General features: G+C 40.9%; 1 protein-coding gene across 2 annotated transcripts; it reads left to right on the top strand.

Annotated features, from left to right (window-relative positions):
• The first annotated feature begins 9,914 nt into the window (after positions 1-9,914).
• Positions 9,915-20,609, top strand: TLR4 (toll like receptor 4). 2 transcript variants are annotated; one of them, XM_067743515.1, is made up of 4 exons: positions 9,915-10,303; positions 13,192-14,774; positions 15,035-15,201; positions 17,543-20,609. In XM_067743515.1, the coding sequence occupies exons 3-4, from the start codon at positions 15,062-15,064 to the stop codon at positions 19,806-19,808; spliced, it is 2,406 nt and encodes an 801-aa protein (XP_067599616.1). In that variant the 5' UTR covers positions 9,915-10,303; positions 13,192-14,774; positions 15,035-15,061; the 3' UTR covers positions 19,809-20,609. The 2 variants fall into 2 exon arrangements, with proteins under 2 accessions (XP_067599616.1, XP_067599615.1); XM_067743514.1 differs by lacking the exon at positions 13,192-14,774.
• The last annotated feature ends 4,106 nt before the right edge of the window (positions 20,610-24,715 follow it).

Below are 24,715 nucleotides of genomic sequence, written 5' to 3'. Positions count from 1 at the left end.
ATTTGCTTGATAATACAGTATAATTATGCAGCTGGAATTAAAAAAGAAATCTGGTTTTGGGTTCCAGCTCTGCCAGACCTAATTATATGAAAAAGTGCATTTGTATAGCTAAGTTTTAGTTTTCACAAACAAACAAAAAAATGTACTTACTCATGGAAACAAGAGCTTTCCTTCTTGAAAACTTGACTTCATAAAAGAGACAAACCACTACCAATTGACCCAGTGGAGCTTTCTAAAATTTGCTCAATTATGACAGCATTTGTCATAATTTGTCATAAGGCCAGTATTTGTCCTTGCAATAATGATGGCATTGTTTGTGAAGTGAGGTAAGACATGCTGTAGCGCAGAATTTGCAGAGATAGATCCTGAATTATTTACTTCCTTCTGCATGCTTACTCTTTCTCTTTGATTCTTTGCAGTTGACTCCCTGCTATTTTTTTTTTTTTTTTGGCATCCTCTTCTTTTCAGATTTTTCAGCTTGTTAAAAAAAATATCTTCCCTGCTTGGACCACAGAACTTCTCCCTCCTCTTATCATCTCACTGTAATAACTGTAGCAATATGCTCCCTGTTTCCATGGGACTGATTCATCCCCATCTACAGTGTATGTTGGCATGACCTAAATCTGCAGGTGAGACCTAGTTAGGTTTGACTTAAAGTCGCATTTCTACAGGACAGACCATCATTCAAGTTCACAGACTGCATCTCTATCCCTATAAGTTTACCTCCCATTGATCACAAGTAGGAGTACAGATATTTCTTTGTACTCTACCTCCACCATGACCAAGAAACTAAAACAAGTTTTAACATGCGTGCTGTATTCTGAGTCTCATTTTCCCACATGAAGGACGGAGCAATTCAAAATACAGAACTCCGACCCTATCACTGTTTCCTGTGTAAAGAGAGATGGAAGGTGAGCTTAAAGATGCTATCAATCAGCATTGAGCAATCTGCAACCATATGCTGCCCTCAGCTTTCCCATATGGCTCTGGGTCTAATTTCAAACTCACTCTTCAGCACATTTAAAGGTGAAAGAGTTAGATGGGACTGAGGGACCTCCATGGAAACCACCTATCAAGAGTAGGAGAGAGATTTTAGAATAGCCAGTCCTCTAGCATGTGTTGTCCAGCTGGACTGGGACAGAGGCAGAAGCAAAGGCTTGTGGTTGGTGGAAATGAAGCAAATGCCTTTTGAGAGGCCCAAGGCAGCTGAACCCATGGGCTTCATTGTGTAGGCCTGATTGTGCAGTCCCAGAGCACCTTACTAGCAGGAAATGGAGAGAGGATTCACTTCAGTTCTTAGGCAATGAGAATTTTTCTTTCAGTTGCATTGCTTTTGAGCTTCACGTTATGCTTTGTGATAGTGTCAAATAATTTTATAGATAGCTTTCCAAACCTTATTTTTAAAAATTTATTCTGCTATCAAGTCCGTTTATTATTTCCCTCTATTTCTTCCTGCCTTCCATTAGTTGATTTTTACTACAGGGTAAAGTGCTACGTAGAATACATATATGTGCAAAGTAAGGTTCTTGTCCTGGAGGGTTTCTGGCTTTGAGAGGATTATGAGCTATGAGAAAATGTCTTTTGAAACAAGTAAGTATATGGGATTTCCCTGGTGGTGCAGTGGATAAGACTCCACACTCCCAATGCAGGGGGCCCGGGTTTGACCCCTGGTCAGGGAACTAGATCCCACATGCATGCCACATCTAAGAGTTCACATAGCGCAACTAAGGAGCCCATGTGCCGCAACTAAGGAGCCCACCTGCTGCAACTAAGACCTGGTGCAACCAAATAAATAAATAAATATTAAAAAAAAAAAACTAAGTAAGTATGCATAAGGGCCAGAACAATATTTCTAAAAAAATCCGGTGGAAAATGAAGTCACTTTGACTGCTATATATGAGTGTGAGGGGCTGGGAATAGAGGAAGCTGAAGAAGGAAACAGAGAACCATGTGGCGATCTGCTTTGAGCTGAGTCTGAAGCCTTGGAAAACAAGATTTTTTCCCCAAACACCCTGAGTCACCACCTCCTTTTCACATTCAATTCCAGTAGGCCTCATAAAGTAACATGTGCTCTTTCAGTGGGGGAAACAGGTCGTGGGAATTAAACCTCAATATACAAAGTTACAGGAGCTCCATCACCCATTTACTTTGCATCTTCTCAAGTTGTGGGAAACTCAGACTAACTCAAAGATATTAAGAAGTCAACCCAGGAAAAGCTGTCTGTGATCAGAAAGGAGCATAGGGTGCTACTTTTCCACAAGCAGTGAGAAATCTTCATCAAGTACTAACAGACTTAATTTGTTGTGGTCTTAGCCTACATTATCTCATTTTGTCTTTAAAGGAAGCATTCTACAGAGAAAGAAACTAAGGCTTACTGAAGTTAAATGACTTGGCTGATGTCACACAGCTAAGACATGATGAAGCATTAGAAGCAAAAACTCCCAATCAAATGCATAGTCCGTACATTTCAGTTATTATTCCATGCCAACTCATTGAGAGTTGTTCCTTTGCTGAGTCATTCAGGACACATTTGATGGCTATTTCCTTTGCTGAGCTCTAGAGGAGTCAAAGACGAAAAAGGCATGGTCTCTGGCGTGGATCAAAAGGACGGAGTCAAAATAGAAGCATGTTTATGTTTAGTATTCTAAACATATTTTATGCTACCCCAAGCACAATCCCTTTCCACAATGTTACATCAAACCTTTTTATTTTCTCTCTTTCTCTCTTCATCTTCCTGCTCCCTAGAGCCTCAACCATCTAAGACCAAGGCACTAGGAAAGGTTTTCCCCTATTTTTTTTCCCCTACTTTGACTCAGACCAGGAAAGGAGGCAAGTACTTATATAAGCATCAAATATAAAATAATTGATTGGAATGAGTTTCACTTTCATAATGTAAGTAATTCATCCTTTGGGTTTCTTTTCATTTTAGTTTTTTTTTCCCTCCTACTTGGTGGTCAATCCACAAGGGTCCTATTGTCCTATGCTCTTCTCCTTAGAATCTGTAGATTTTTCCCTTTCCCCTACCCATCAACACCACCAAGCCAAACAGGGAAAAACTAACAACTCATATTAATAAGTCTGTAGCTAACACAATGCCTGGACTTTGGAAGGAAGAGAAGAGTTAAGGACCAAGGGTCTGCAGGGGCCTGGGAGAGCACGTGAGGAGCAGGGTTTAGGTATAATACTTTTTGCAGAGGAAGCGATAGCTTATAAGTAGGGTTCTCTCAAAGGCTAAGGATAAAGCCGGGGTACTAGGAATGTCACGCTGAATCTTGCACCATCCTTTCCACTCTGTATGGATTGAACCGTATCTCTTGAACCTCAAGGAAAGCATTCACTGGATACTTTTCAGTGCTCCATGTGCATTTATTTACCCAGGTTGCATATTTGTTCATCCTTTCCCCATCGGATCATCTCCAGATTTCTGGATTCCTCTAGTGTGGGAAATAGGAGAAAAGGGGAGCTACTTGTGGAATCAACCAGCTTGACTGATTGATTTATGTCCTCACCCTTTTCCAAAGATTACCCTGGGTTATGCAAGCATGTGCTGTCTACACTTAACATGTTATAATGTGACCTGCCAGTGTAGCACGGTCGCATCAGCTTACCAGCTCAGAGTATTTTGTCATAGGTTGTCTTCTACAAAAAAGAGCAGATATTCCTTTTCAACTTCTCTTTCCTCTTTTTCAAGAGAAGTTGCTAAGAAGAGGAGAAATCTGACTGACCAGAAATCAAGGGAAGGGCTGATTATGTATATAACCTACTCATTCTTTTATTCAATCGGTGTTTATTAAGCACTTATTATGTACTTGGTAACGACTAGGCATTGCGACTACAGCTATGAATGTAACTGACAAAATCTGTCCTTTCATGGATCTTATTAGCCTGTATGTTGAATAAAAATAAAATCAATTGCTATTATCTTCCAAAGTTATTATCATAATCATTGATGCAAATAACATACATTGAACTCCTACTGGGTATTAAGCACTGTGATAGGCACAGGGTGTACAGAGATGGACCAGATTTGACTGCTATCATCAAGGACTTGAAAGCCTAGTGAGACATGCAGAAAATTAATCACTGTTGAGCATGACAGCTGGTTACTGTGGGAGCACTGAGAAGAGAGTGACAGTGCCTGCCTGGGGAGCCTGGGGTAGGTATCAAGAAGATTGAAAAGCCTTTACAATGGCCTACCTCACCCTAAGTGATCTAGATGGTCACTTGTGCATCTCTACACTGGCTTCCTTATTGGTTGTGACAACTTCCTGTCCCTAGGCTTTTGCACCAGCTTATCCCTCTAATTCAGGGTTTCTTAACCTTGGCACTATTGGTATTTTGGATTGGGAGCCTGTCCTGTGCATTGTGGGATGTTTAGCAACATCCCTGGATTTACTCACTGGATCCCAGTAGCAACACTTACTGCTCCCAAGTGTGACAACAAAAATGTCTTCAGACATTGCCAAATGTCCCCTAGGGGCAAAATTGCTCCCAATGTTCTCCCAGATACCTGCATGGCTAGCAACTCCTTCAGCAATCTGCTCGAAATGTCTTTCTCAAGGAGGCCCATACTGACTGTCCTATTTAAAACTTCAGTACCCTTTTCATTGAATTTTACCACTTACTCTTTTAATTTTCCACCCATAGATCTTAACATCCTCTAACATACTGTGTAACATACTTATTTATAATTTCTCTTGGCTCTCTCCTCATTAGAACATGAGCTCCATGCAAGCAGGGGTGTCTGTTTTATTCATTGATGTATCCTAGTGCCTAGAACAGTGCCTGGCAGATGTTAAGCATTTACTACATATTGGGTGAATGACTGAATGAGTGAATGGTAGTCAACATTTGTGTAGAACTGTAACATTTACAAGTACATCCACAAATACTATCTCATTTAACACTCAAACAATATTATTGATTAGGCCACAGTGTTATTTCCATTACACAGTTAAGGAAACTCGGCGAAGTTAAAGGTAAGTCACATACAAAGAAATGATGATGCCAGAAAGTAAATAGAATAATTAAATATTTAAAAATATAGCCTTCTATATATTACACCATACCTTTCCAGGGTCTGGATGGACAAGCAGAGATCCACTGAATGATTTGGAGGAGTACAGAGACAGAGCAAAGAGGAAAGACTCTCTTGTTCATAATCAACCAGCCTCTGCCTCAGGTTCATCACTCGAAAAGACAAAGAAGATTTTTCTAACCCAAGACAAGGCATGGTGTTTAATGCAATGAGGACTTCTATCCCAACCCACTTGCTGTGACTCTATTATTTTGTGTTGCTTAAACTGGGGCACATGTACCCTCAGGGAATATTAGGGAGTAGAAAAGTATAACCATAATAAAAGTATAAAGAACAAGTATTTAAAAGTATGAGAATAGTAAGAAAGCCCCAGAATAATCACTGAACATATTATGAGAATCACATTACTGGAAAGGGACAAATACTCTAAAATACTAGCTGCATATTAAGAACAAATTCAGATATATCGTTCATTGATCCATTCCTTAATTACTTACTGAGTATATACCCATGCATTCAATCTATATGAAACTGGACAAAGCTTCTACCCTCATGGAGTTTACAGTCTACTGGTAGAGACAAACAATACAGAGATAGAAAATTCAAAGTAATTTTTAAAATAACACAGAAGTGCCGCAGACATTTCAGGCTGGGGAGGAGTAGGCACTACTTAGGCTGTTTACCTTGATAGCCCCTGTGGGGTGCACTCACTCACCGCTGGTAGGAGGGGTATTTGGACAAAAAATACAGGGCAATACTTCATGTGATGACCCAGCCCTAGAGACAGGGACTGGGTCGCTGGGTGCCAGGAGAATATCCTTCATGATTCTGCTTAAGAGTAGCATTTTCCGTACTATAGATCACAGGAACATGGTTCCACAGCACGCTAATGGATACAGGCCTGGTAATGGGTATCCAAGGATAAAAGAGAGTCACCGTGGGTCAAAAAGGTTAGGAAACACTGAGTACTCTATTTTTCTTTGTAGATGCAAATGCCCATTACTCTAGTACATGTCCTAAGGGGTACTTAAGAAACAAATCTCTTTATTCTCCAACCAGTTGTTTTCTTTCTTTATTTGAACAGAGCTTGTGGGTTTTTTGTTTGTTTGTTTTTGTCTTCTTATTGACAAACTGTTCCTCATTGAATATAAGGTACCATTGATTGTTAGATGTACCATTACCTTATTTGTCACCAGGAAAGAAAAAAAAAAACTCTGCCAATGATAATTGTAATATGTTGTCAATTATGAGACACGTTCTGATTTGAGAGGTGTTAACGTATGAAAAAATGTGAAACTTAGAATTGTTGAATGGAATCAGGTTTGGTTCTTAGATATGCCAAACTGTGAGGGGCTTTCTTCCCTGAGCCAGGCTATGTTTTGATTGTTCACTCTTGTTACTTTCTTATAATCATCACGAAATGGATATTATAGGATGCTAAGGTTGTGGCACTGATAACCCCCTAATCAACACAGATTTGTGTTCCCCTTCCATAGTGTAGAATAGAATTGGTGCTGTGGAGCTGAACACTTCAGTGACTCTGTGTGTGCGTGTGTGTGCGTGTGTGTGCGTGCGTGTAGTGGGGGGTAGGCCAAGATGCTTGGGATCTAGGCAATACACAGCCTCAGAATATTATTGACATGGCATGAGATAGTTTTATTTGCATTTTAGGAAGATTGCTTTGATTTGGGGATAAAGGATGGATAACAAGCGTTGAGACTTTGAAAGAAGTGTGTCTGGACCCTGGAAGACCCTTGAGCAGTGCATTGCAATACTCTAGGCCAAGGGATGTGTTCAATGGTCATACTAACAGAAATGAAGACTGACGTTTTAGAATTATTTTACAGATAAAAATCTCTAGAACTTGGTAGAATGCTTTGTTTTAAAATGCTGATTTTATTATTATGCAGGTGTTGTGAGACTGACAGATCAGGAGACAATTGCCATTGAAAAGATAGTTTGTTACTCACAGTTCCCAAGAGGAGGGGGCATGTGATACCCTGAGGAGCCACATGAGGAAGCACCAGAGTCCATCAGGAGGCAGAAGGAGCAAGGGGAAGGCGTGAGCAGGAGCCTTTATTATGGCTTCTGTGGGAAAGGCAAGAAAGAGCAGGGTGAGCAGGCTTAGGATTGGATACTTTAAGTTCAGCAGGCTCTGGGGTATACGGGCTTTCTCTAGTTGTCTGGTACCTGGTCCTGTGATGATTAAGGCAGAAGAACGTTGCCTTCTATATTACAGTAAGTAAGTCCCCTACTCAGAAATGAGTTCCATTTGATCACGTTCTAAAGTCCAATTTGTTCCTAAGTCAATAAAGTTAGCCTAGGTACCCAACTAACACAATTGGCTATATAGTACTATACTGTAATAGGTTTATAATACTTTTCACACAAATAATACAAAAAAACCAAAAAATAAAACACTTTTAATCTTACAGTATGGTACCTTGAAAAGTACAGTAGTACAGTACAACAGCTGGCATCCAGGGACTGGCATCGAGTGAACAGGCAAGAAGAGTTACTGACTGGAGGAGGGAGAGGGGGTGGGAGATGGTAGAGCTGAAGGATCGTCAGCAACAGGAGACGGAGGGCAGGCTGCAGTTTCACTCATGCCTGATGCTGATGGCACAGGTTCTGGTTCCTTGCTGGATTCAATACTATGTACCTTCTTGAAAAACAGTCCAGTGATGTCTGGGTAGTAGCTCTTTTCTTCTCGTCACAGATGACATGGTAGCACTGGATTGCATTCTGAATGGCTGCTGCTACAACCTTCGTGTACCATTCTATGTTTGGGTCCTGTGCCTTAAATACTAACAGTGCCTCCTCAAATAAAAAAAATCCCTTTGCTATTTCCTGCATTGTGAATCTCTTTGGTTCTTCAGTTACTTCTTCTTCCTCTTGTCTCTTTTCATCCTTTCTCTGGGCCTCCAATTCCATCAGTTCTTCATCAGTAAGCTCCTCGTGTTGCACAGCAAGGAGTTCAATGAAGTTGTCCTCTCGCAGATCTAGCTTGAAATAAAGATACTGTACTACTGTACTCTATACAGTACTGTAAAGTACACAAAAGCACAACCACTTGCAGAGGATGCACGCACGTGACAATGTACGCCAGACACATGAACTAATTTACGTGACTGGACGTGCAAACTCACATTTTCACCTTTGAAAGTTCACAACTTGAAGGTTCATATGTAGGGGACTTACTGTATAAAAGCCAGATAGAGGAGGTGTTTCAGAGCATGGGCTCTGGTTTGGTTAGTTTGCATATGAAAATATGCTCCAGGGCAAATCATCTGCTATCTCTAAGAACTGAGCAGCCCAGTCTATCCTCATCAGCAAGGCCACCAATGCCAGAGCATCAAGAATACAGACAATATGAAAATACAGTTAATATACATTTGATGAGAGAAATGAAGTCAAAAAGATTTCCATTTTGGATGACTATGGAAGTAAAATGCTGTTAACTTCCAAGGGAACTAAACTTTACTGAGCACCTACTCGGTGCCAGGTCCTGCTTTAAGACCTTTACATAGTCTCAATCAATCCTTAAAGCAACATTTTGACAGGGGGACTCTCTTTAGCTTAATTTTACAGCAGTGCTGTTGAAGAAGTCTGCAAGAGTTTGTGCTCCATCCCCTATGACATGCTTCCTCACAGCTTGATTTTAGATGTGTTGGATTTGAGGTGCCTAGGGGACATCTTGGTAGAACTATTTAGGATACAATACCAATAACATCCCCATTTTAACCTACGTTCAGAAACTTACACTGCATTTCTTACACCCTAGACACTCTCTGTCCTCAAAGCTTTACAAATACCGTCTTATTTAATCCCATAACAGTACTTTGAATTATTATCCTCATTACATTCATATTTTTAATCACCTTAATAGCTACCAATTTATGGAATATCCTGATGAACCATGCACTAGACTAGGCATTTTATGTAAATTAACTTAATTCAATCATGCAAGACAAATGTGATTATCTCCACTTGAGAGACCAGAAAACTAATGCTTAGTGGCTTGCATCACATGGCTTTCTATTTATGAAATTTCATAAATGTGAACTTCTGTTGTGATTGGAACTATTGTCCCATTTTACAGACCAGAAATTGAGTCTCAATAGTTTAAGTGACTTGATCAATGCTACAAGACCATAAATCACCTAGGCTGGATTTGAATTTCGGTATATTTGATTTTTCATCCCAATCTTTTGCCAATATTCCTGTAATTTTCAAAATGTGTTTCAGTGGAGCATTATTTTCAATGTTTCATAAATGTGGGCTTATCTTTTATGAATCTTGATTTCACAAAATTGGACAGTGCCGTGGGCTAAAGAGTATCCCCCGCCAAAATGTATAGGTTGGAGTCTTCACCCCATTACCCCAGAATGTGACTGTATTTTGAGATTGGGTCTTTAAAAAGGCAATTAAGGTAAAATGAGGTGATGAGGTAATGGATTAGGGTGGGTCCTCATCCAGTTTGACTGACTGATTTCCTTATAAGAAGAGAACTTAGGACACAGTCACACACAGAGGAAAGACCATGTGAAGGCACAGGGAGGAAGATGGCCATCTACAAGCCAAGGAAAGAGCCTGAGAAGAAATCAACCCTGCTGACCCTCTGAACTCAGACTTCTAGCCTCCCGAACTTTGTGAGAAAATAAATGTCGGTTGTTTAAGCCACCTAGTCTGTGTTTTTTTTTTTTTTTTATATATAGTGGCCTAGGAAATTAATACAGACAGTAAGTTTCCACTACTAAAACAAAAGTGGGAAGCCACCGTCCTAGGTAGTTAGTCACACATGCTGTATGACCAGTCTGATTACTTTCCTAAACTCTCTAATCCTGAGGTCAGATGACCTCTTGGGATAACAGCCAGCTTCCTCTTGCTGTTACTCCAGCCCCTGGTCTGCAGACATTTTCTTCTTCTTCTTCTAACTTCCCCTCCAGTGACAGAGGAGATAAATATTAGAGAAACAAAAGTCCAGAATGCTAAGGTTGCCACTCTCACTTCCTCTCCTCCCTTAACCCAGCACTGCTTTGAATACAGTCAGTGTCCTGGGGCACCGAGCAGGAAAGAGAAGAAAGCACAGTGCCTCGGAGGCTGCCTTGACCGGCCGACACAGAGCGTCATGTTTCCAGAAGGCCACTTTTGGTCACAGAAAATGCCAGGAGGATGCCTCCCACCCGCCTGGCTGCAGCTCTGATCCTAGCCATGGCCTTCCTCTTCTGCCTGAGGTCGGAGAGCTGGGACCCTTGTGTACAGGTACGTGGTTGGAGTCAGTTCGGCTTCCTGGAGCTTTACCTTGCTTCTGAAAAACTGCTCTCAGCTCAGTTTCCCATGACGGGCCCCAGTTAGTTTCATTTGCAAACAGACATCAAATTACCTTAAAAACTTAAGAAGCCACAGGGACCAAATGATTCATGGCTATAGGACATTAACAAGCAGCCCATAGGGTCATGTCCCATTTAGGAGTTAAAGTGCTCCTAGGGACTTCAGGTCAGATAGACCTGCTTAAAATCACTCTTCTTGGGTCTTCCCTGGTGGCGCAGTGGTTGGGGACGTGGGTTCGTGCCCCAGTCCGGGAGGAACCCACATGCCGCGGAGCGGCTGGGCCCGTGAGCCATGGCTGCTGAGCCTGCGTGTCCGGAGCCTGTGCTCCGCAACAGGAGAGGCCACGGCAGTGGGAGGCCCGCATACCGCAAAAAAAAAAAAAAAAAAAAAAAAAAAAAGATCACTCTTCTTTCACTTTCGGGGTGTGTGACCTTGCAGAAGTTATTAAACCTCTCTGAGACGAGTTTTCACATCGATAAAAGAATTATAGGCTTTAACAGAAAGTTGTAAGAAGCCTGCTTCCTGTCATTGCTTAACGCTGGTGGTCTGTACACTCTGCTTCAAGCTGTTGCTTTGCCCCTTTCGATCTCAGGAAGAAGATATTTTTGGTCTCTTAATAGAAACAACTTTCTAAGTGCACTTCAGACTTCTGAATCTAGTCATAGTTCTGTCCAAAAAATGAAAAGAAAAGGAGTTGGAAAAGAAAAGGAGAGACAGAGATACAGAGAAAGAGAAAGAGCGATGGAGAGAGAAGAAAAAGAGACAGGGAGAGATGAAAAATATCAGCTAAGGCAATGCTTTCTTTCTTTTTTTTGTAAATAAATTTATTTTATTTTATTTATTTATTATTTCTGGCTGCGTTGGGTCTTCATTGCTGCGCGCGGGTTTTTCTCTGGTTGCGGCCAGTGGGGGCTACTCTTTGTTGCGGTGTGCGGGCTTCTCATTGCAGTGGCTTCTCCTGTGGAGCATGGGCTCTAGGCGCGCAGGCTTCAGTGGCTGTGGCACGTGGGCTCAGTAGTTGTGGCTCGCGGGCTCTAGAGCACAGGCTCCGTAGTTGTGGCACATGGGCTTAGCTGCTCCACGGCATGTGGGATCTTCCCGGACCAGGGATCGAACCCGTGTCCCCTGCACTGAAAGGTGGTTTCTCAACCACTGCACCACCAGGGAAGCCCAATGCTTTCTTTCTTTGTGAAACATCAACCAGCTGGTTTGTAATCTCATTCATGAAGGATCTCCTTTGTTTTTCCCCTGCATGGACTTCACAATTGCTTTGGAAAGCCCACGGCAGAACCAAGCAGCCAGAAGAATGCCCTGGGATTTAGGGTGTGGCAGAAATTCAAGAAACGCATAACCAGCAGTCCTGACATTGAGGACATGGGGGAAATTGTGTACTTTAATACGTAACAAAGACAAGTTTGTTATTTCCACGTCCTCTGTTCCCCCCATTCCCTGCTCATTGTCCTCCTCCCTGTGTCTCTCCTGCTGTTCAGTTAGTGGGTATGGATCCTCCAATCATGGTCACCCCAGGATACAATTACAGCCATTCCTGGCTCCTCCCATTTCCCATGCCCCAAATGCTCTGTTTCTGAAACTTGTCCAACCCTGCCCATCACCTCAGTGCCACCCTAGGGCAGATCCTCAGTTCCCCTGGCCTTGACTTTTGGGCAGTGACTTGTCTCCTGACCCCTCAGCCCCCTTCCTTTAATCTACTCTGCTCATTTTCGTCTGCTGTTTTTTTTGTCATTGTTGTTGTTTTTTCTGAGGTTCAGATCTAACAAATTACTGTCCTTAAAAACTTTTAATAACTTTCCATTGTTATTAGGACCTTTTCCTACCATGGGGCCTTTGCACTGGCTAGTTCTTCTAGCTAGAATGCTTTTCCCCTAGATCAGTGCTGCTCAATGGGTCACATGATATTATTTAAATTTAAATGATATATTTAATAAACTAAATTTAACTAAATTTTTATTTAACCAAATTAACTTAATTTTAACTAACTGAATTTAAAACTATGTTTTAAACTATGTTCTAGTAGTTAAAAAAATAAAAAACAAACAGGTGAATTTAACTTTAATAATATTTTTATTTAAGTCAGTATATTCAAAATATTATTTCAAAATGTAATATATACTAGACTAGTAACAAGATAGTTTACATTCTTTCTTTGGTACTAAGTCCTTGAGATTTGTATATATTTTACATTTATCATATTTAAACTATCTACATTTCTCATACTCAACAACTGTGTGTGGCCAGTGGCTACCATATTGGACAGTGCAGCCCTAGATATTTTCATAGCTTAATCCCTCACTTCATTCAAATTTCTGCTTAAATGTCACCTCCTCTGGGAAGTCTTCCTTGATTGCCTCATGTAGAGCTCCCCACTCACTATATTTGACTCTAATCTCCTATACTGCTTTATTTTTTTATATCACATCATTGGGTATACATATATATACTATATATATAAAATAAATATAATGTTGTGAATATATATATATATTTATTTATTGTTCACTGTTTGTCTTTCTGTTGAAATGGAATCTGTAAGAGGGCAAGATCATTGCTGGTTTTATTTATCACTTTATCCCAGTGCCTGGCACATGTAGTTGTTCAATTTATACGTGTTAAATGATTAAAAGTATTGCCACAGGACAAAGTATGAGGCCCTCCTGATCTGGCTCTGGCTTCCCCTCTGGCTTAGGTTTCACCACTCCTGCCACACACCAGCTAATCTGAGCTAGTTTTCTACCCCTGTGTACTCACACTCTTCCCTCATTCTTCCTCTTTCCATATCCAAATCTCACTTATCCTTCCAGACCCACCTGGAAATATTCTTTCTTGGAAGCCTTCTACAATCTACAATCCCTGGATCCAGGATTGATCTCTACCTTTTCTGAACCAAAGGGAATACTTGCCAAGCCTGGTTTAAGAACCTTTTCAGGAATGAGTTGTGCTCCTATCATAGCTCTTACTCTAGACTGTGAGCTCATTGAAGTCTGGAGCCTTATCACATTGGCCTCTGTGCTGCCCACAGCACTTAGCAGAAAATGCCTTCAACTGGGATTTGAATAAACTTCCATGTAATCGGCTGTCAATTCATTTGTTCAAACAAATATTTTCCGGGCATCATTCTGAGTGCTGGACACAGAGAGCTAGAGTCTCAAAGCTTACGATCTAGTGAGGGAAACAAACAGTACGTATGGAACAATCACACAGAAGGCATAATGTTAGATAGTGATGACTCCTGTGAAGGAGGATAAAAGAGGGTAAGGGAGGATGTCTGGCACCATCCTCTATTAGACGGTATGGGCTGTGAGGATTCTGTGAGGAATACCATTTCAGGAGACAAGCGAATAAAGCAAAGAGCTGCACTATGGCCTGTGAGACGTTACACATGTTACTTCATCTCACTGAATTTTTCTTCTTAAAAAGGTTTATTTGAAGATTAAGTTCAAACATGTAACATATAAGAAACAAGCCTGCATATAGTGGGGAATTATAATAGCCAATAATAAAACATGCTAACATTTATTGATCATTTACACTGTCATAGGCTTTGAGATAATCTCTTTAATACCGTATCTCATTAATCCTTTTAAAAGATTCTACTGGTTTTAAACTGAAAACCAAAATTAGCTGGCTTAAGCAAGGAATTTTGTTGAAGAGTCAGAGAATTAGGAAATTAAATGGGAGTTTAGAGAACGAGGCTTACAAAGAATTCGGGAAAGTCTGATAAACTCAGCAGAGGAACCAAGACAGCATCCAGCGCTTGACCTTACTCACTACGTTCCACCACTGGAGTCTACGCACTTCAAAGATTTGTCCCCATTTTCAAAGATTTGTCCCCATTTCTATCTCATCTGCTCAAAGGTCCTTGATCCAAGGGAAAGAATACAATTGGCAAAACTTGGGCTATGATTAAGGAAGGTCTGGACACCTGACTCGCAGTCTCCCTAAGCTTGTATACAACAAGAGGTGTATTTAGAAAAACAACAATGGGACTTCCCTGGTGGCATAGTGCTTAAGAATCTGCCTGCCAATGCAGGGGACACGGGTTAGATCCCTGGCTCGGGAAGATCCCACATGCCGTGGAGAAACTAAGCCCGTGAGCCACAACTACTGAGCCTGCGTGTCACAACTACTGAAGCCTGCACACCTAGAGCCTCTTCTTTGCAATGAGAAGTTACTGCAGTGAGAAGCCCGCGCATCACAACGGAGACCCAACACAGCCCTAAATAAATAAATAAATAAATAAATAAAACAACAAAATCCCTTGTTGCAAATCACAGGGAAGGGTGAAACCCAGAGCTTTTGGACTCTAGAGCTTCAGCTCTTCACCACTTGACTCCACTGCTTCTCACTAAACGCTGCCATTGTGATAGTAGAGGTTAAACACTGGGTAGGTGCTTTTCCCTTCCTAATCTAGAGTAAGACATTTTATAAGAATGAAGTGAGTGGATAAATGAATGGATGGGTGGATGGATGAACAGATGATCGGGTGGATGCACGACTGGATGGATGGATGGATGAAAGACGGCTGACTGGCCCCTGTGCTTGACCCAGTGGCATCCCAGACTCTGGCCTAGGAGAGGAGAGTTGCTGGGAGGTCTGCTAAGATGCATGCAGCAAGACACTGCATCTAATGTCTGACCATTTCAGGTGGTTCCTAACATTAGTTACCAATGCATGGAGCTGAATCTCTACAGAATCCCTGACAACATCCCCACATCGACCAAGATATTGGACCTGAGCTTTAACCACCTGAATCATTTAAACAGCCATAGCTTCTCCAACTTCCCAGAACTGCAGATGTTGGATTTATCCAGGTAATATATGAGTTTTACCATTGTACACGGAGAAATGTTCGTTGTTTTATCATTTCATTCTTAAGTCAGAAAGCCTGATTAGTGAAGTCTCATTTTCATTCACCTATTTATTCATTCAACAGACATCTTACCTGCTATATAACTTTGGGCAAGCCACCTCCCTTCTCCAGGTCTCAGCTTTCTTATTTGTGAAATGAGCAGTTGGATGAGACAGTCTCTAAGGACAATTCTATCTTTGATTTTCCTTTAAGTTAGGGGAGTAGATTGACTCAAACTCTTTCATCAGCAGATATTTATTGACTACTTGCTATATGTTGTTCACTCTGCTAGGAAACAAGAGTGTGTTGATATATAACATACAACCCTAGCTATTAAGGAGGGCATATCCACTTGAAAGACTTGATATGTTTAAATCCTGAGCATGGTGCTCAGCATAGTAGACATTCAACACATGCTACATGATTCTGATTTTGGCTTTTGAACCTGAGATAATAAGGATAGTAATATATAAGAGGAGGTGATAAGTTATTTGCAAACTAGAGGCAAGACATTGTGTTGTACAGAAAAGGGGCCTTCTATGCAGTGAATAATCAATATAGAGTTCATGAACTGAGTGGGATTCAAATAATGTTTAGAATATTGGAAGTGGGGTAGAGGATAAGGAATTAGAAAGATACAAGTAATCCAAAGAGAAAGATAACAAGATCAAAGGAAAACATCTGCTGTGAGACAGAACAGTGACTAATGTTTTATTTTTCTGATATAAGGAAGTATATCATTCATTAGAACAGGTGAAGTTATTATCATCATTTTGGGGGTAATTGAATCCTAAAATCATTTTCATCATCAGGGACCTTATTTAGAAATGTAATAGATAATGGACTATAATCTCTATAAGGGTTTGTGAAAAATGGAGAAACATTTTATGTATGACATTTTATTATAGAAACTTTTAATAAAGGATAAGAGGATAGTAGATATTTCTGCAGAAGAGTGATCATCTTATGTTTTATACTCTAACTTGGATATTGATAGACTACAACAAAGGGGGGGATCAAGCATTTTGAAGGCAGTGACATAGAGCCTTATGGAGGTCAGAAGACTTGAGCTGGGTCCTCCTCCAACATATACTGCCATGTGGCCTGAGGCATGTCACTTTGTGTGACTTGAGTCTCAGTTTTCAAATCTGTGAAACATAAATGGTGAACCTTACCCCATAGGGTTAACTGTGATACTAAATGTTAACACGCTATATATATTAAAAACCCTGTAAAGTAGACTTTATAAGCATAAAATACTATTATAGCATTCAACTAGTTTATAAATTTCAGTTTTCTGAATAAGAATTTTGTCAAGAAATATACTGAATTGAGGTAGACAGACCAACGTTTTTTTTTAAACAAAAGTTTCTCATCAATGTCCCTTATAATTCACTTTCGACGCAACACATACCCAAGGAACTACCCTCAGAGGCTTTAAATATGTGCTTGCAGAGAGGCTAGCTCCCCCTCCTGGTTAGCCAGGAGGAGATTCTGGATTAGGGCAAGGACAGATTACAGTGCAATAGATACTCTGACTTCTCATGTTGCTTCTTCATATACAGTAACTCCACTTATCTTTTAAGGATGCTTTGTGATAGACCAGGCAGCCTTTTTTTCCTATGGAAATCTATTGATACATTTTTTTCTTTTTGTAGATGAGGAAATTGAGGCTTGGAGAGTTTAAGGGATTCATATACATGCACATGCCTTGTTGACAGCAGATCAGAGATTCATGTTCACATCTCCTGCTTCCAAGTTAAATATTCTCTTCATCTTAATACTCTGATTAATATTAAGCGATGAGCCCTATATGGAGAACTTTTCATGAACATTAAGGATATCTGTGACACTTCGGTGTAATTTTTTATACCTTTGAAATTGACATTCACTAGTCATTTATCATGCCTAACAACTAACATCTATCTGCCTCATCTGTACCAATCAGATATATAATCACAATTATGTGTGTCAGGAAATGGCTAAAGCTGATCCGAGGTTCAGTCTTCACGTGCCCCAGTCATTGATCTTTAACTGATTTCCCTCTGTTGGATGGGCTGCCTCTGCTTAGCATGAGTGCCTAGTGTGATAAAAAGAGACTGTCACGGGGGCCAGTACAATAGCACCAAATGTGTGGGGCTTCTTCTTTGCTTCATCTGCTTTGCTTGATATTTCTGCCTATGCATCATAATATGTCATGTCATATCTGTGTGAAGACCTAGATGACTGTGTTGATATTTCATTTTGTTTTTTTTTTTAATTCAGCCGAAATATTATGTAATCTGTGTCTCTTTTCCTTGTAGATGTGAAATTCAGATGATTGAAGATGATGCATATCAGGGCCTAAACCACCTCTCCACCTTGATATTGACAGGAAACCCTATACAGAGTTTAGCCCTGGGAGCCTTTTCCGGGCTATCAAGTTTACAGAAGCTGGTAGCTGTGGAGACAAACCTGGCATCTCTAGAGGACTTCCCCATTGGGCATCTCAAAACCTTGAGGGAGCTTAATGTGGCTCACAATCTTATCCATTCCTTCAAGTTTCCTGAATATTTTTCTAACCTGCCCAACCTGGAGCACTTGGATCTTTCTAATAACAAAATCCAAAATATTTATCACGAAGACTTGAAGGTTCTACATCAAATGCCCCTACTCAACCTCTCTTTAGATTTGTCCCTGAACCCTTTAGACTTTATTGAACCAGGCACCTTTAAAGAAATTAAGCTCAATGAACTGACTTTGCGAAGTAATTTTAATAGTACACATGTAATGAAAATTTGTATTCAAGGTCTGGCTGGTTTAAAAATCAATCGGTTGGTTTTGGGAGAATTTAAAAATGAAAGGATCTTGGAAAGTTTTGACAGATCTGTCCTGGAGGGACTGTGCAATTTGACCTTCGAACAGTTTCGGATAGCATACTTCCGTGAATTCCCAAAGGATGATACAGGCTTATTTAATTGTTTGGTAAATGTTTCTGTGATTTCTCTGTTGAGTCTGGATTTAGACAGTCTAGAAGCCCTTCCTAAAGATTGCAGATGGCAACACTTAGAATTGACTAACTGTAATTTTAAACAATTTCCCACACTGAAGCTCAATTCTCTCAAAAAGTTTGTTTTCATAGACAACAAACATATGAGCACTTTTACTAAATTTGAGCTACCAAACCTTCAGTTTCTAGATCTCAAAAGAAATCACTTGAGTTTCAAGGGTTGCTGTTCTCACACTAATTTTGGGACAAGCAAACTGAAGCATTTAGATCTGAGCTTCAATGATGTCATTACTATGAGTTCAAACTTCTTGGGCTTAGAGCAACTAGAACATCTGGATTTTCAGCATTCCAATCTGAAACAGGCCAACGATTTTTCAGTATTCCTATCACTCAGAAATCTCCGTTACCTTGACATTTCTTATACCAACACCCAAGTTGTCTTCCATGGCATCTTTGTTGGCTTGGTCAGCCTCCAAACCTTGAAAATGGCAGGCAATTCTTTTCAGAACAACTTGCTTCCTGATATCTTCACAGAACTGACTAACTTAACCATCCTGGACCTCTCTAAGTGTCAACTGGAACGGGTATCCCAGATGGCATTTCACTCCCTCCCTAAACTTCAGGTGCTAAATATGAGTCACAACAAACTCTTGTCATTGGATACACTTCCTTATAAACCACTCCACTCCCTCCAGATTCTGGACTGCAGTTTCAACCGTATCATGGAGTCCAAGGAGCAAGAACTACAGCATTTGCCAAGGAGCCTTGCTTTGTTAAATCTTACTCAGAATGACTTTGCTTGTGTGTGTGAACACCAGAGTTTCCTGCAGTGGGTGAAGGACCAGAGGCAGCTCTTGGTGGGAGCTGAGCAAATGATGTGTACACAACCTTTAGATATGCAGGACATGCCCGTGCTTAGTTTCAGGAATGCCACTTGTCAGATGAACAAGATGATCATTAGTGTGTCGGTTCTCACCATCCTCTTGGTATCTGTGGCAGGAGCCCTCGTCTATAAGTTCTATTTCCACCTAATGCTTCTTGCTGGCTGCAAAAAGTATGGCAGAGGTGAAAGCACCTATGATGCTTTTGTAATCTACTCAAGCCAGGACGAAGACTGGGTGAGGAATGAATTGGTAAAGAACTTGGAGGAGGGGGTGCCCCCCTTTCAGCTCTGCCTTCACTACAGAGACTTTATTCCTGGGGTAGCCATTGCCGCCAACATCATCCAGGAAGGTTTCCACAAAAGCCGGAAGGTTATTGTCGTGGTGTCCCAGCACTTCATCCAGAGCCGATGGTGTATCTTTGAGTATGAGATTGCCCAGACCTGGCAGTTTCTTAGCAGCCGTGCTGGCATCATCTTCATAGTCCTGCAGAAGTTGGAGAAGTCCCTGCTGCGGCAGCAGGTAGAGCTGTATCGCCTTCTCAACAGGAATACCTACCTGGAGTGGGAGGACAGTGTCCTGGGGCGGCACATCTTCTGGAGACGACTCAGAAAAGCCTTGCTGGACGGTAAACCATGGAGGCCAGAAGGAACAGCAGATGCAGACAGCAGACAGCAGGAAGCAACAGCCTCCACTTGAGGAGGAAAATCTCCTGATGTGCTCCTTGCCCAGCTGGACACAGTGATTGTTCAGTTAACAAGTATTAAATGCTGCAACGTACCAAGCATTGTGCTAAAGGCTGGTGATTTAGTGGTGCACAAGATATTCAGGACTGTTAATCTCATGGAGTTTACAATGCAGAGGGCATAAACACTGTACTGAAATACAGAACTTCCAGGTGGATGTTTCAACCAACTCAGCTAAGGAGTCCAGGACAGGGAAAGTCAACTCAACTCTTACCCCGTCAAATTGAATTAGAACTAAGAGATTGGGCCTCAGTGAGATTAGAAAAGGACAGACTTCTTCTCCTTCATCTTTTGAGTAGAAACCATCTCATGTTATATGTGCTAGCCATGTTAAAACAAAGCAGTTTTGGTAGTTTCAACTGATCTAGGTCTTGGCTCACTTTTCCCTTTTCTTTTGAATATAATTTAAATTCTATTTGTGACTCAAAAGGCTCCAGATTCAGATCCACACCCCCTACTTTAAGTCTATTCACAAGCATCCGGGTTATCCCTTAGCATGTTCTATCTATTAACTACTAGTCCCTGATATTTTTTGTCTTTATAAATCCAGTTCTCATTTTTCATGTCTTCTCTATAAACCCATATCATAAATAAGGCTGTTAGAGACATGCTGGAAAGATCCATACTTAACCACTAACTTTTGAGCAAATATGTAAAACATACTCTGTCACTTTGTCACTTGATGCCATTCTGAAGTTATTACCTACCAAGTTATGACTGTCATGAAGGAAGCATTAAAATAATTTGGTTGAAAGTGGCACTTATTGTAATAGAGGGAGACAAGTCCAGCTTCCTGGTCTCATCATGAGCAATTCAGGCTAGAGGCAGGGCAGGAGGTGGGGTGACCTCAGGAGGTCAGCTCTTCTTGATGACCCCAGAAACATGTGGGCTGATAGAGCTGGGGTGACTGCATGATGGGAGTTGCAGCAAAGGATTCTTCTGCAGCAAATGAGTATTGTTTGATGGTCCACTGAATCTTTCAGGGGATTTTGAAATGGTTCGAGGTGGGGAGCACACATTGCTGTTTCCTGTTGGATGTCACTCCATGATTACGTTTAGGAAAGAGTAGATATTATCATTGAGAAAGTAACGTCCTTGAGGTTACTGTGGGTCATGCTAAGGGAAATTCTTTGAAAAGCACATGCAGCCAGCTTTCCCAGAACGGTGCAGTCAAAGAAAGGGCAATGAGGACACTTGGAAAATACTGTTGTCAAAAACTGGAAATATGGCCACATTTAGGAGTGTGTTTGTGACTGAGTGTTCCAGAGTGCATTTTGGCTGGAGCATGGTTGGAGTTGCTGAACATGCCTGGGTGTGTTTATAGGTCTTATGTGCTAATGAAAGTGGATGTATGTATTTGTGCACACGCCTCTATGTGTTCCTGTTGCTTTTTGTGTGATCATGTCTGCATGGAAGAAAGTGTGATTATATTGCAAGGGGAATATTTGCATTTGACATAGATGTCTCCAGATGTTTGAGTTAGGTCCTCACTCTAGTGCTGGTATGTGATTCCTTATAGACAAATGTCTGTGCTATATTCTGAGTATGCTTGAAGGCATGCATTTTTGTGTGTGTCTAGGCTATATGTGAGTGTGTTTCTTTTCATATTTAAATATGCATTCTTCATCTGTGTGTTAGTTCAAGCAAATACACAAGACTCCAAGGAGGAAAATCAAAATAGGACTGGAATATTTCCTGGATCCAAGGCTGTCACTGGTCTTCTTCCTATCAGTCCCCTCTCCCAGCTGGGAATTCTGAAAATTGCAGGTGAGGTGGACAAGAAAGGAAAGAAATGATATGACAGAAACATAAGGGGAAGAAAAAGGAAAGTTAGGCCTAGGACAGGTTCTTTGCAGCCATTTAAATTCTCTGGGTTAAACAGAGATGAAGGGTGGAATAGAAAAAAGAAAAGAAAAATTAATAATAATGCCTTAAATTTGTGTACTACCCTACAACTTAGAACATATTCACACAATTATAACCACATTTGAATCTCTTATGATCTGGGGGGGGGTAGCAGATTAAGAAGTCATTTCACCATTTTACTGGTGTAAAATCTGAAGTTCCAGGAAGTAAATTTATTAGGCCACAGAGTAAAGTGGCAGGGCCTGAACCTGGCTTCCAGCTTACACTGGGCAGCTCACTTTCCATTGTACCCCACTGCTTCATGCTTCAGGTTCACAAGACAGGAAGTGAAACTCCTGAACCTCTCTGTGTGGTTAACAGTAGTCAAGGGTTTTTCACTGAAACCATGAATCATTAGGTAAATACATATGCATATATACATTATATATACTGAGTGATTTATTTATGACACCTTTCTTTCCATAAAGGGCACAAGGGAGATTCAAAAAAACAATACATGGACAAGTTTAGTTAATTAGAACTAGAAAATCTTGACAAGGAAAAAAGGACCCTTAGAGTAAGCTTTAGCAGTGGTTTCCCGTCCTAACTCCAGGGAGACCCTCCTGGTGTTTTGGACAGTATGGCTTTTGGAGAAAGCCAAAACTCACATTCACCACTTACCCTCTGGACATTGGCTTCACCTCCCTGAGAATCTAGTTAACTCAAATATAAAAGGAGGGTAGATTATTACTTTGTAAAACTGTTTTAAGTATTAAAAATAGTACATGTTCAATATAAGGAACACTTTTAAAGGGGAGTAATCCTCTGGGACTTTATGAAGCGATGTTCTCAGCCACCTCCTCCACTTCGTTCCTTAACTCCAAGTATTACAAAAGACTTTGCAGAATGGGAGAAGAGGACTTCTCTAATAATAATTATTTTTAATGGCCATTTTTAGGCCCTATTCTACTGCTTTGTGTATGGTATCTAATTTTAAGTCCCATACTCTGCCTATTAGATGGACACTGGTAATACCAGCATTATTAACCATTAGGAAATGAAGGCTCTATAAGTAACTTATCTCAAGTCCCACAGGTAGAAAATGGCAGAGCTTGGATTTTAACGCAATAGACCTCTCAGTCATTCTTCTTAGGACACCTATGAGTTCATGTAGTACCTTCCAGGAACTTGCTGGTAATTTCCAGAAAAGTGAGAGTCCAGAAGGAGGCTGGGGTTCTGACAACAGCATGGGTGGAGGCCAAGTCAGAAAGAAACTCCCTAATTAGAATTAGTCCTCCTATGGTTCCACTGGTTGGCCAGGGCTCAACAGAATCCAGATATGAAGGTTAAACCAAAGGATGTGTGTTGGGCTGAAAGATGAGCTGTGTGAGAGACATGAGGCAGTACTTGAAATCAACCATTTCCTCCAACAATGACGAACTAAGCCTTTCCCACTTTAATTATCTTTTCTGATGTAGTAATTTCTTTTCAATGAGGCTCCCAGGACTCCATGCAAATAGGTCTATTCAAATGGCCTTCCAGATAGGCTCAACTGTTTCTGTATTTATAGCAATTACCCACCAACCTGTACTCAGAGATACCTTTCTGCCACATGACTTGGAATAAGGCTGTTCCTTTCAATGCCTTCATTAAATGGCAGGGATGTGTCATTGGAAATCAACACAATAAGGAGACTTAACTGATGTAGTTTGAGTACATCAACTTTAGCAATGCACCTTGACACAGAATTTAAGTTGGACTGTCAGGAGGAGCAACAAAGCGTGCCTCTTGGACTGACTTTCCCACTGGCACCATTATTCTCACTTCTTTCAGGCTGTGTAATGAGAGGAGGACCCAAATAATTGAGAATTTGGACTTAGAATTTCAGCCTAGTACCTAGAATGCCAATTATCTATTTTGCTAAGTGAAGAATACAGATGCTTTGAAAATCAGGAGTGCTAGAAAATCTGGCTTTCATTTTTTTCCAATGGAATATTCTAGTCATTGTTGCTAAATATAAGGGGGACAGAGTTTTTATTTATTTATTTATTTGCCTGCGCCGAGGCTTAGCTGCAGCATGCAGGATCTTCGATCTTTGTTGTGGCACGAGGGATCTTTTCATTGCGGCATGTGAACTCTTAGTTGTGGCATGTGGGATCTAGTTCCCTGACCAGGGATTGAACCCGGGCCCCCTGCATTGCGAGCGCGGAGTCTTAGCTACTGGACCACCAGGGAAGTCTCTAGGGAGGACAAGTTTTAAAAAATCCTATATGGACTTCTTTACGTGGCTACTATTCTAGCAGATGCATACAGTGGACTTGGATTTGAAGGTCCTGCCACACCTTCACAAGATAATTTTGGATAAGTTTCTTAATCTCTCTAATTTCAGTTTGTTTTCTTGAATAGGAAGGGTAAGTTTCTCCTATATTACAGGGCTACTACAAAGATAAAATAGAGAGTGGAAGGGAGATGGAGCACAGCTCCAAATTTACCTGCCTGAAGGGGCTGCCTTATGAGCAAGAAATATCCCAAGCCTGGCATGAAGGTGACATAGAAAACTGGAACCTGAAAGTCTCTAAGGCAGGAGGCTCACACCCATAGTCAAACTCAGTGATTCCACTCTCACGGAGGGAGAATGGGAAGAGATGGCAGGGTCCTAGCTCTGAAAAACACAGCGAATTATCAGACACCATTGCTAGAATTTTAAAAGGGGCAAAATGCAAATGATGCAACCAGCAAGGGCTTAATCTCCAAAATATACAAACAGCTCATACAACTCAACAACAAAAAACCAAACAACCCAATTGAAAAATGGGCAGAAGACCTTAATAGACATTTCTCCAAAGAAGACATATAGATGGCCAGTAGACACATGGAAAGATGCTTAACATCACTAATTATTAGAGAAATGCAAATCAAAACTACAATGAGGTAGCACCTCACACCAGTCAGAATGGCCATAGTTGGTGCAGCCACTATGGAAAACAGTGTGGAGGTTCCTCAGAAGACTAAAAA

Source organism: Pseudorca crassidens, chromosome 7 (assembly GCF_039906515.1).
Source record: "Pseudorca crassidens isolate mPseCra1 chromosome 7, mPseCra1.hap1, whole genome shotgun sequence".
NCBI classification, from domain to species: domain Eukaryota; kingdom Metazoa; phylum Chordata; class Mammalia; order Artiodactyla; family Delphinidae; genus Pseudorca; species Pseudorca crassidens.
The sequence above is the reverse complement of the archived record's forward strand: the minus strand, read 5'-3'. Positions and strand labels throughout refer to the sequence as shown.